The sequence below is a fragment of the Rhinolophus ferrumequinum genome, chromosome 15 (assembly GCF_004115265.2).
Source record: "Rhinolophus ferrumequinum isolate MPI-CBG mRhiFer1 chromosome 15, mRhiFer1_v1.p, whole genome shotgun sequence".
In the NCBI taxonomy this organism is placed as follows: Eukaryota; Metazoa; Chordata; class Mammalia; order Chiroptera; family Rhinolophidae; genus Rhinolophus; species Rhinolophus ferrumequinum.
Window position 1 is genome coordinate 41,814,443 of NC_046298.1, and position 12,285 is coordinate 41,826,727.

General features: G+C 52.4%; 1 protein-coding gene across 3 annotated transcripts; it reads left to right on the plus strand.

Annotated features, from left to right (window-relative positions):
- The first annotated feature begins 1,843 nt into the window (after positions 1-1,843).
- Positions 1,844-8,776, plus strand: FOSB (FosB proto-oncogene, AP-1 transcription factor subunit). Of its 3 annotated transcripts, none has more exons than XM_033129661.1 (4): positions 1,844-2,584; positions 4,626-4,829; positions 5,064-5,171; positions 6,184-8,776. In XM_033129661.1, the coding sequence occupies exons 1-4, from the start codon at positions 2,459-2,461 to the stop codon at positions 6,643-6,645; spliced, it is 900 nt and encodes a 299-aa protein (XP_032985552.1). In that variant the 5' UTR covers positions 1,844-2,458; the 3' UTR covers positions 6,646-8,776. The 3 variants fall into 3 exon arrangements, with proteins under 3 accessions (XP_032985552.1, XP_032985551.1, XP_032985554.1); XM_033129660.1 differs by having other exon boundaries at positions 1,847-2,584; positions 4,509-4,829; XM_033129663.1 differs by lacking the exon at positions 1,844-2,584 and adding an exon at positions 2,604-4,353 and having other exon boundaries at positions 4,509-4,829.
- Positions 8,777-12,285: the final 3,509 nt, after the last annotated feature.

Genomic DNA, 12,285 nt, shown 5'->3' on the forward strand with positions numbered 1-12,285 from the left:
TTCTAGACGGTGGCAGACAGGGGGTGTGGGGGAATGAGGCAGAGGGCAAGCTTGAGGCTGGGCTTTTGTCTGGAAAACTCCATCTTCCCATATTACTCCCCATGTCCCTCCAGCCTTTCACATCTCCCTCCCCTTTCCCCACTATTCAAGCAGAGAATCAGGGCTCTCCTGGAAATCAGGAACCACCCCCTCCAGCTCTGCCTCAGACCTGCTGTGTGACCCTGAGCCAGACCCTCCCCTTCTCTGGGCCTGTGGGATTCAAATTTTAAAGTGCTTCTCCTGTGCCCAGGGCTGGGCCAGGCTTTGCACTTGGAGGGAAATGTCAGGATCTCTGAGATTTGTGAAGCAGCTGGTGACACCCTTTCAAGTGGATGCTTTAGAGTTGGGCCTGCGGCTTCCAGAATACTCGAATTAGACTCTTGAACCCCATTTTCTAACTGGGTGGCCTCAAGTAAGCAGCTGTACCCCACTGAGCCTGGGTTATCACAGTATGACTGAGCAGACCTGAGTGGGTCTGTAAGGATTATAGCTCCAGAGGACTGGAAACTGCTATTATCACCACTGTCACTTAAACAATCACAACACTCAGGTTTTTTCCCAGAAGTTTTACTGAATCAGGCAGCTCTCAGAAATCAAGAGAGTAGGAGCTCTAGAGTTTGACAATTTGGGTTTGAATGCCTTGAGATGGGACCTAGGACAAGTCACTTAACCCCTTCAAGTATCATTTTCCTATTTTAGAAAATGAAGATTTTCCTCCCTTAACCCTGAAAAGTTGTTTTAAGTATTATAAATCTTGTATTGAAAGGCTTAATACAGCAGCTGGCACTTGGTAATTGTTAAATATATGGCATCAATAATTATTATTACATTAATTATTACATTGTTTGGTACACCTGAAACTAATAATAAAATAATAATAACAATTATTATTATTATTATTATTATTGTTATTATTAGTTATCCCACACACACACACACACATTCTTTCTATCTATGGATTATAAAGCGAGAAGAAGAGGTTACCAACAACATCAGCAGAGACTTTTCACCCTAAGTTTCAATCCTCATCCCCTCCAAACTCGGATACCTCCCAAACGCTAAACCTAGGGGGGGCCAGTAGTGTCCAAGACACACATAAAACTTTGTTCAGCTGGAAAAAACTGAAGCTGAAGCTCAAGAGGGGGAAAACATTTCCCAAGCTCGCACAGCAATTCAGGGCAGAAGCTGCCCTGAGCCACGGGACTCCAGCCCAACCTCCACTTTCACCTGGAGTATGCCAGCCCCTCCGACCTAGCTCGGGACTCAGTTTCCCCACCTAGGTGACTACAGTACACTAGCCAAGGTCTCCTTTCGGAGATCTAACCTTCCTCTCGAGTCGGGGCGCTGCACCACTGGGAGATCTGGGAGGGGCTGCTAGAGGGAAGGGGGACCCGCTAGCTGGGGTCTCCCCCACCTGAGGGCTTCCCTGGGCTAGTTTAAAAGACTATTAATACCTGCCCCCGGGGCGGCGCGGCACTGCGCAAGCGCGGGCTGGTTCGAGAAGCGCGCAAGCGAGCGAGGGATTCCCTCTGACGTAATTGCTAGGTTACCAAACAAACACTCTGCCTTGCCGGCCGAGCTCCTTATATGGCTAATTGCGTCACAGGAACTCCGGGGAGGCGGGGCCGGGATCCCCTCCGGCTGGGTGCTCCGGAACGCAGCCCCCGAGACCCTTGGGACCGCAAAGATGATACAGGTGACCAGATCCAGGCTAGGGCAGACCTCTTGCCGGGCGGCAAGAGGCTCGGTTCAACAGGGCGGGAGATCTGGGGAAGTTTGTGGAGCCCGAGACGAGTGACGTAAGCAGGAGGCGGGTCCGGGCATATAAATACAGGCTGATGGTGTTGGGCTTCATTCATAAGACTGAGAGCTACCGCAGCCGCAGGGACACGCGGAGCTGGGACTTGGGACTTTATTGTTGTGGTTCTTGGAGACTGTGAAATTCGGTTTATTATGTTTTTCCGGAGAAACTTTTTGGAAGGATTCTTCTAGATAATTCTACATTTTATTTTGGAGGACCGATTTACTTTTTTCGCCTTCTTTATTACTTCCCTCCCACCGTGGGACCCGCCGGACGCGTGGAGGAGACCGCACCCGAAGCCGATTCTGTACAGCAGGACAGTGCTTTCCGCCTCGAGGGGAGCAACCTTCCCACCCCCCTGGGTCCTACCGAGCCTGGACTTTCAGGAGGCACAGCGGCATCTTGTGGGGGCTTGGGCACCGCAGAGGAATTGCATAGAAACTTTGCCACTGTTGGAGCGGGACGCTCGCTGCCCCCACCCCGAATTTTCCCGGACAGCGCACTTTGGGGGCGCGCTCGGCTCACACCGGACTCATACATTTCTTCCCCCACCCGGCCATAGCCTTGGCTTCCCGGAGACCTCAGCGTGGTCACAGGGGCCCCCCTGTGCCCAGGGAAATGTTTCAGGCTTTCCCCGGAGACTACGACTCCGGCTCCCGGTGCAGCTCCTCACCCTCTGCCGAGTCTCAGTATCTGTCTTCGGTGGACTCCTTCGGCAGTCCACCAGCTGCCGCCGCCTCCCAGGTAAGTTTTAATGGTTTGGGGTACTGCTTTGTGGGGTTTAATTTTTTAAGTCAAGAGTGGAACGAGCAATCTCCCCACCCCTAATAAAGACGCGTCAAAACCCAAGATCTGCGAGGGATTAGGCTCACAGCGGACTTTGCAAACTGCAGAGTCGGGATTTCTTTGCAATTGGTCGTGTGCGTGGAGTGCAGGAAGGGAACGCAGAGGGATAAGCTTTGGGGGTGGAGAGAAACCACTCCGTTCAGCGCTACGTGTATGCGGTAGCAAGGCTGAGAACTTTTAGCTGGCTCCGGGACTGTCCCGGACCTAGGTCCCCAACCTGCAGCTAGCGCGGTTAGGCAGGTGAGACAAATCCCGGGGAAGCTTCCAGTAGCCTCTTCCCTTTACCTCCTCCACTGGTGCGCCCACCCCGGCGCCCGGTCGCCCTCTCTTCTGCGGGAAAGCGGGCCTCGAACCCTTGGCTGCGCTGCCTCCGCCTCCTGCGCGGAGACGTAACGGGGTACCCGTGCGTAACGGCTGACGCGCTGGAATCCTCCGTCTGACGCGGGGCACGCACGGCGCGCGGCGCCCCCTTCGTCCGCCCCGCCCCTGACGTCCCGGGAGCGTTCTATTTTGGAACGCCGGGGCCACGTTGCTAAGGGAGGGGGCAGTCCGGCGTTCCGATTGGCCACCGCGGTGCGGGCTTTGGCCAATCAACTTCCCCTTCCTATTTGTAGAGTGCAGTTCCCTTCCTCCTCTCTGTCCCCGGAACCCGTGGTTCCTCCGCGCTAGGGTCCTTTTGCGGGCTTCTAGAGGCAGAGCGAGGGGATTCCTGTCGCGACAGGAAATACCTTCTGCGACGCAATGGGTCCGCGAGGACCTATCGGGGATCTCATCCCTCTGCTCAAGGGGACAGAGGATGTATCCTGTTTGTGGGCCGGGGTTTCTTCGGGAGATATGGTGACCGTCATCCTCTTCTCCAGGCACACAGGCACACTCCCACTCCCCGCGCTACGGACGCCCGGTTCCTCCCGGGAGTCCGACGACAGGACCAGAACCGTTAAGTCTAGGAGGGGCAGCCAGGTGGTCTCCAAGAGCCCCACCTCCTCTGGGTTTCCAGGGCGTTGATTGGCTAGCAGGCCAGCCCATCCCTCACCACGCCCCCTGGGAGAGTAGTTCAGCGTTCTGAGCAGTTCTAGGATTCCATTTAGGGGTGGGGGGAGATGAGCGCTGCTTGGGCTTGGGGGCTCAGGACCTACACCATTCCCTCTCCGCTACAGTCTGAGGGAGCCCGGGTCGCCACTTTTCTCTACCTGTCGGTCCACCGTAACCTGTCACTGTCAGCCTCACTCTGGAGAGAGAAAATTACTTGAAACGTTGTTCTAAACTCCTAGGCCCGTCCCCCAACACCCTTTTAACTGGGACCCCCACCCCTGCATGGGGGTTTCATGGACCTTCCAATCGCTCATCCCCTCGCTCAGAGGGGTGTGTGTCTGTGTGTGAGTGTAGAGGAAGGCTTGGCCTAAGGCCTCTCCCTCTCCCTCCCCTTGCCTCTGGTGTGGGGGTGGGGAGTTGTGGCTGTGTGTGTGGCTGTGACTCCGTCCCGGGGGTTCTGTCACCCGGCTGTGTCCAGCCTCCTCCCCACCCCCCACACCTAAGAGTCACCATCCCGGGGTGTGATTCACCACCCGCTGGAACCGTGCAACCTTTCCCCGAGGAAGAAGGAGGAGGTAGAAGCCAGTTGAGCAGAGATCCTCTCATTAACCACTGCGTCACGGTGTAGTGGAAGGGTGGGTGTTGTGGCTTTTTGCCTGTGACACACAGATCCACACCCGCTCACCCTGTGCTCACTCACGGGGTCGGTGTGTGTATGTGTGCTGGGTGTGTGTGTGTCGGTGTCTCTGTTTGTGTGTCTACGCCTGTGTGTGTATGTGTCACCCTGTAGGAGTGCGCCGGTCTTGGGGAAATGCCCGGTTCCTTCGTGCCCACGGTCACCGCGATCACAACCAGCCAGGACCTCCAGTGGCTCGTGCAACCCACCCTCATCTCTTCTATGGCCCAGTCCCAGGGGCAGCCACTGGCCTCCCAGCCCCCAGCCGTCGACCCCTATGACATGCCTGGAACCAGTTACTCCACGCCGGGCATAAGTGGCTATAGCAGTGGTGGAGCTAGTGGCAGTGGTGGGCCTTCCACCAGCGGAACCACCAGCGGACCTGGGCCTTCCCGCCCGGCCCGAGCCCGGCCTAGGAGACCCCGAGAGGAAACGGTGAGTAAGGGGCATCAGAACTTGGTCTGGGAGGAGGAAGCAAGAGAGGCAGGAACTTTCTCACTATTGGGGTGAGGGACCACTGAGGCATCAGTGCTGCAGAAACCCTATCATCCTTGCCACAGTCAGTGAGAAATCTGGCTCCTTGGGTTTCTGGAAGAAGAAGATGTTCAGGATAGGTGGAGAAGGTACAAAGTGTCCCCAAACCTCATGGCCTCTATCTCCCCTACTCAGCTTACACCGGAGGAGGAGGAGAAGCGAAGGGTTCGCCGGGAACGAAACAAACTGGCAGCAGCTAAGTGTAGAAACCGTCGGAGGGAGCTGACTGACCGACTCCAGGCGGTAAGAATGGCTCCTGGGGTGGGGTGAGGGTATGCAGAAGGGGGGCTCTTTCCCCATCCTGTTTCACCCCCCCCACCTGTGCCCTTATCCTGGGCTGAGAACCAGAGGTTCCACATATGGAACTAGGTACAGGTGTGGCCAGAGGGTTAGGTAACCCTGTGCACACTTATGGGCACTTATGTGGACTTCCGGACATTCCCTGCCCTGGTTTATGACCCCCACTCCCACACACACACACCACTCTCCTGGCCCTTAGTTCCTCCTGAGGAGACATATGAGGGACCTTTAATAGAAGGGAGCTCCAGGCATTTCTCCCTTTCAGTCTTGGGCAAGTGATTACTCATTTTGCCTCAGTTTCTGCATCTCTTCCATCCCTTATCAAATCTCTCAGGTTCCTTCTAGCTTTAACATTCTGGAGAGTCTATGAAACGAAATCCTCTTATCCTATGTCAATTCCCCACCACCTGCCCCAACTACCCATAGTTTTCTCAAACCATGGGCTGATGATGTCTGCCAAGGCCTCCTCCCCTTTTACGCCCTCCCTCAGTCTGAGTTTCCTACTTTAGACTTGCGGGGTGACCTGCTGCCCCTAGAGGAACCTTGGCAAATTTTGTACCTCCCTACACTACCTAGTTTCTTCCCTGGGAGGCAGAGTGGGGCAGGTAACAGAGATGGCATTAAAAGCATAACAATCGTTAATTCATTCAACAAACCTCTGAGTGCGTCCTGCAACCAGAGACTTCCATGTGTGCCGGGCCACCTCCCAAACATCCACTGGACAGATGGCGAAACAGGCTCCTAGAAGGGCAAGACCCCGGCCCCAAGTCCAATAGCACACAAGGACTCCATCTCAGCGGGTCTTTCTTATCAGTCCAGAGCTGGCTTCCAGCCCTGGGCCTCAGCAGCAAGTTTAATGGCGGAAATGGCTTCCACCACCACCCACCCTCTCTAGTCGCTCACAGTCTTTTTCTCCTTCCTCCCTCTTCTCCATGACTTGGCCACCGGGGCTCAGGAGACAGATCAGCTGGAGGAAGAAAAGGCAGAGCTGGAGTCGGAGATCGCCGAGCTCCAAAAGGAGAAGGAGCGTCTGGAGTTTGTGCTGGTGGCTCACAAACCCGGCTGCAAGATCCCCTACGAAGAGGGGCCCGGGCCCGGCCCGCTGGCGGAGGTGAGAGATTTGCCGGGGTCAGCATCCACTAAGGAAGATGGTTTCAGCTGGCTGCTGCCGCCCCCGCCACCACCGCCCCTGCCCTTCCAGACCAGCCAAGACGCAGCCCCCAACCTGACAGCTTCTCTCTTTACACACAGTGAAGTTCAAGTCCTCGGCGACCCCTTCCCTGTTGTTAACCCTTCGTACACTTCTTCGTTTGTCCTCACCTGCCCGGAGGTCTCAGCGTTCGCCGGCGCCCATCGCACCAGCGGCAGCGACCAGCCTTCCGACCCCCTGAACTCGCCCTCCCTTCTTGCTCTGTGAACTCTTTAGCCATAAAGCAAACAAACACACAAGGGAGAGAGATTTGGAAGAGGAGGAGGAGCAGAGAGAGGGGACAAGACTAAGCGGGTGTGTGGCCTCCCTGCCTCTCCTGTTTGACTCTGCCGCCACTATCATCTGACAGGAGGACCTTGTGTTTTGTGCCACCACCTATTGTTTCTGTGGCCTGGGGAGGCCAGAGCGCTGGTGACTTTGGGGACGGGGTGGGGAGGGGATAGACACCCCTGGCTGCCTTTTGGTCCTCTCACTTCAACCCAATCTCTGGGGATGGGTGGGTGGGGCGTGATGCCCACCTGTGGGCTGGAGGGAAAAAGGGGTTCTGGCAGTGCGCTGTGGGGTGGGTGCAGTCCTCTCTAGAGAGGCCCAACAAGGAAGTGCCACAGAGCCCCCCACACCCACCCTTCAGGGGGGGTGACTAGGCTGGTTTTCCCTGCTCCCCCGACCGGAGCTTATTTATCCAACATTTCCATGTGGTTAGATCCTCCTCTGAATTGAGCCCCCCTTTAAAGGGAAGTTGATGTCCCCTTATGATAATCTTCCCCCCACCCAGACTTAGTCTGAAATGTGAACCTCCCTCACTGACCGTCCAGCCACTCCCTCCCGGCAAAAGCGGCTCTGGTTGAATTTTTCACTTCCTAAGGATCCCCTCACATTCAGCCCCAGCCCTCCTGTATGATTGATTACAGTGTTAGTCCAAGCCGACCTTCTTCCCCTCCTGGCCTTCCTTGTTGGGCCTCTCTGATTCAGGCAGCAGGGGGCGCTGTGATGCCTATCCTGCTGGAGTGTTTATACTGTGAAATGAGTTGGCCGATTGTGGGGGGGAGCCGGGTGGGACAGAACTCTTCCGGAGGGATTGTGCCCCCCATTCCCCAAAGCCTTTCTTTGGTCTCCCCTCCCCCCCGTCTGCTTCCTTCCTCCCCTCAACAGAGAGTTAGACTCAAGGGGGTAAGAGAATCGAGAGGGGTGTGACAGTTATCTATCTGTGTGGCCTCTCTCTTCAGGACCCCCAGCCTCCAGCCCTAGCCTTTTTCTGTAAGGCCTGTCACCCTACCCCGGCCTAGGACGCCAACTTCTCCCTCTTTTTGGCACCCCCCCACATCCTTTCTAGAAAGGGAGTAAGGGGGGCGTGCCAAGGAGCCCGACATTTTTCCGGAGATTTAAAGGCTGAGGCTTTGGCCCCCAACACCCAATATTTTTGGACTGGCAAACTCGAAGGGGCTGGGTTCCTGTGATCCCAGCTTCCTCTCCCCTTCCCCCCAGCCTCGAATCTTGGTTTTGGCTCCCCCACCCCGCGTTTCCTTGTGCTTCACTTCATGAGAATTTTATTGTGAGGCAAATTGATATTTTTTAATATCGGGTGACCAAGTCGCCCTCGTGCTGCATGGAGAACATTCCACGTGCCCTGTCCCGTGCCTTCCCACTCTGAACCCTGACCCCTCCAGTTGCTATTTATCCCTTTCCTGGTTCCCGAAAGGCACTTATATCTATTATGTATAAATAAATATATTATATGTGTGTGTGTGTGTGCGCGCGCGAGCGTGAGTGTGTGAGCGCTTCTGCAACCTCGGCCTAGGTCACATTGGCCCCCAAAGCCATGCCATTGAATTGGAAACACTGCTTCTGGAAACTTTGAGGCAGCCTGTCTCTCCTGCTGTCTCTATTGGCCTGTCTCTAGCTGTCTCTTTTCTGATTGTCTTGTCCCTCTGGTTGTTTCTGGCAGTCTCTGGCTGTCTCTGACCAGCGTCTTGCCCCCTCCGCCTATGTTTCTCTGACCATTTCCCTCTGTCTCCTTTCTGACTGTTCTTGATCCTCCAGCTGCCTTCTGACTCTGGGTTCTTTGGGGACATGAGATTTTATTTTTGTGAGTAAGCCTGAGAGATCATAGATTTTTACAATCTGTATCTTTGAGAATTCTGGGTGCGAGTGTGAGACTGTGAGCAGGGCCTGCCCCTGCCGACCACAATTTATTGAACCCCCAACCCCCATCCCATTCTGTATTTGTGATTCTCTTTTTGTATTTTGCACCTGACCCCGGGGGGTCTGGGGCTGGCTGTCACTGGGCCGCTACCCTCCCCCCATGGTTCTACACTGTCGCCAATAAAGAGCTCTTAAAAGTGCATCCACCAAGCCTCAGGATATATTTTCTTCTGACTCCCATCACCTGCCTTCCTTTCAGCATGAGAGAGTGAGGCTAGATTGCTGAGGGGGTGGGGAACTACAAACACGTGCTGGAACTCCTACTAGTGGATCAGCCTACAGCAGGATGGAAGAAGGCTAGATAGTCAGGAGGACTTCCTAGAAAACAGGTTGTTCCTCCTCCTAGAAAAAATGATCTATAAAGTGTGTGGTGCTGAAATGCTAAAGGGCCATGGAGGCTCCTGATGAGGGAGGAACTTTTGCTAGATCATGTATGCTCTGAACAAAAGGTATTAAAAAAAAGTAGAGAACTTTACAGAATGTATTCTACTTTATTGAAGATTAAGCCCAGTAGCGTGTCCTCAGAATTATATGAACAAAAATAGGAATCCCTTTTTTTACACTAAAGATGAGTTTCCTTTTGCTTTTCACAGGACCATTTCTGGGTCATTAATATATCGGGGCCAACCAAAGATCGACTAAACCAAAAATATTGTCTCTGTGAGTCAAAAGATACAGCTGGGCCATCCCCCTTATAAAATCCAAGCTCTCTCTTATTTGCATAACAGCAAGCACTCTGGGAATTGAAGTGATGGTCCGGAGGTCATTTAAATGCCTTAGGACCATAATGAACTAGCAGAGGAAGTTGTTATGATGGAATCACTTAATTTATTAATTAATTTAAATTTTTTGCTGAGTACCTACTGTGTGCCCAGCCCTGTGCTGGACAGTGGTGGGGACACTACAGGAACTGAAACAGCCCCAGACTATCCCCTCCTAGGGTTCACACTCCAGTAGGGGACACAGACCTGTCCCTGGTCAGGGGCGATCCAAAGTGGGCAGGATTAGGGGAGTCCGTGGAGCTGGAGGAGCCGAGTGGGAGTATCTAACCTGGTTTGGAGTCAGGAAAGACTTCTTGAAGGAGGGGACGGTTAAGCTGAGTCCTAGAGGATAAATAGGAGATACATTAGATTAGTGCAAATGCTATTGCGGTTTAAAAGGTTAAAAATAATTGCAAAAACCGCAATTACTTTCGCACCAACCTAATAGAAGAGAATAGAAAAAGACTGAGGTTGATCAAATTGTGAGTTCAAAGAGCTGTTTGTGGAGAGAGGGCTTGAAACATTGAGGAAGCTAGCGGTTCATGGTGGCTGGGACAAAAAGTGCAGAGAAAGAGCTTAGCAGGGACCAGATTCTGCAGGCTTCAATTCCAGAGAAAGAGTTTAGATCTTCTCTTGAGGGCACTGGGGAGCCATGGCAGATTTGGGGCACAGAAGGGCAGGGACAGGTTTGTGCTTTAGTAAGACGCCTCTAGCCTTCAGGTTGAGAGTAACTGGGAGACAAAGCGGCAAGAGCCCAGGGAGGAGGCTAGGGTGGGGACACTGGAGAGTGAGGGGGGCCTGGAACAGTGCCAGCGCTGTGGGAGAGAGAGAGGAGGGGAAGTATTCAAAAGTCATTCAGGAGGTAGAACAGACAATATTGGTGAGTAGCTAGCTTGGGAAAGACAGCAAAGGGCACTGGTAAACAGCATGGAACAGAGGTCTGAGAGCTTAGGGCTGGAGGTCCTACCAAAGCTGAGTGACCTCGGACAAGAGACTTCATCTTTCTGAACCCGTTTCCTCAGCTGCAGAATGGGGCTTTTGTGAGGAGTCAGTGAGCTCGTGTGTACCAGCGCTGAGCACAGAGTGAAGGTGCAGTTATCGCTGTTATTTGAGTCACCCTGATCCCCAACCAGGAATATTCCCTTCGCCACCCCCCACCCCCACTCGCTGCTGGCTAATACTTTCTCATCCTTCAAATGTCTGCTCAGATGTTACCCTGACACCCTACCTGAACTCGGGTCTCCTTAAGGATTAATTGTCCTCACATGATCTGTACTTTCCTTTCCAGTAGTCATCACATTTCTAATTAATTGTGTAATTAATGATTTGTCTGCTCCACTGGACTGGGAGTACCATGAGGCCAGGGCCGGGATTGCCAGTCACCATTGTGTCCCCAGCACTGCCCAGTGCAGAGACGGGCTCGGAGCAAATACTTGAATGAGTGAATGAATTAATGAACAAATGAATACATATTGAACTGGTTAATAAAGTACATGCGTAAAGGGGATCAAATATATGGTGATGGAAGGAGAACTGACTGCGTCGTGAACACACAATGTAATTTATAGATGATACAGAATTGTACACCTGAAATCTATGTAACTTTACTAACAATTGTCATCTCAATAAACTTTTAATAAAAAAACAAAAAATAAAAAATAAAGTACATGCGTGATTAAATACATGAGTGAGCAAATGACTGAATGAATAAGTAAGTGAACGGGAGAAAGCCAGCATAATTCTCAAGCCAGATATCCTAGAACTGAGAGTGTAGATGAGTTTTTCTTCATCTTTAGGCGTTGTCTTTGATATTCGCGGAAAAGATGTAACCACAGGAAGAGACCTACGTGGCGGGGGATAAACTGCGATGCAGAGGGCTGCAGCGACCTCTTCAGGGACCGGCGTCAACACACACTCTAATGTCCATTTTGGGGGTGAAAAAGTACATCACGGAAGCCGCCCGAAAGGTGGAATTGAACCACTCTGTCGCTAGACAGCTACAGGTTTGAAGCCTGCACCCCAGACCACTGAGGATCATCCGGGCAGGATTCAACTTTCCCCATACAGCTATATAAATCCCAAAAATATGTATCTTTTTAACTTATGGTTTTATAGCTTGACAGGGTGTAAGATTGTTCATTTCAATATCTACATTTTCCCAGTCCTTTATTATGGTATATAGCTCTCCAAAACGTTATATTTGTCTCGCATGGCATGAACCATCTTCGTTTTGGAAACCTTATTTGCATAGCGCCGCGCATTCTGGGAAATGGCTCCTGAGACCCTGGCCCACTCGCCAGAAGCTGTCACATTTTTCCAAGTGAGAAAACAGTTTTTTAAGAGAAGAGACTCATAATTCGGCCTTCGGTAGCCCCTTCTCTGAAAAATTCGAATTTGAGTGAGTGGGTTCCTGTTAGTGTCTGGTTTAACCAATTCCCGGAGGCTTCCGTGGGCAACTGAAGGGCTGGTGCGACACCTGCTGTTCTTTTGTGGAACTTCAGCGACCCACCGAGCCCTACGTTCAAATATTTATTGAGCGCCTACTGAGTCCCAGGCACTGTCCTAGGTGCTGGGGATGACAGAAATTCTGTCTTCATTCACCTGAGACACTAGAGCTCACCCATTTCTGCACCTGAACTTTATTGCCGGGGAAACTGAGGCTTAGAAACGGATAGTACTGTGCTCTGCTTCACAAAGCCTCCCTCCCCCGGGGGAATTGAATCTGTGCCATAATAATTATTACCAAAAAGGTGATCCTTTAATAACCTAAGTCAGTGATCCTTTGACAACAATATCATTCCCTGACATGAAACTTTTTCATAGCTCCCATATCAGAGCTCTCACCACGGCGTTACAATCCCTATAATTTAGACCCTTTCACTCC

Coding starts and splice junctions, on each gene's coding strand:
- FOSB (XM_033129660.1), top strand. CDS start 2,459: ATGTTTCAGGCTTTCCCCGGAGACTACGACTCCGGCTCCCGGTGCAGC. Junction 2,585..4,508: donor CAGCTGCCGCCGCCTCCCAG/GTAAGTTTTAAT, acceptor GTCACCCTGTAG/GAGTGCGCCGGTCTTGGGGA. Junction 4,830..5,063: donor GGAGACCCCGAGAGGAAACG/GTGAGTAAGGGG, acceptor TCCCCTACTCAG/CTTACACCGGAGGAGGAGGA.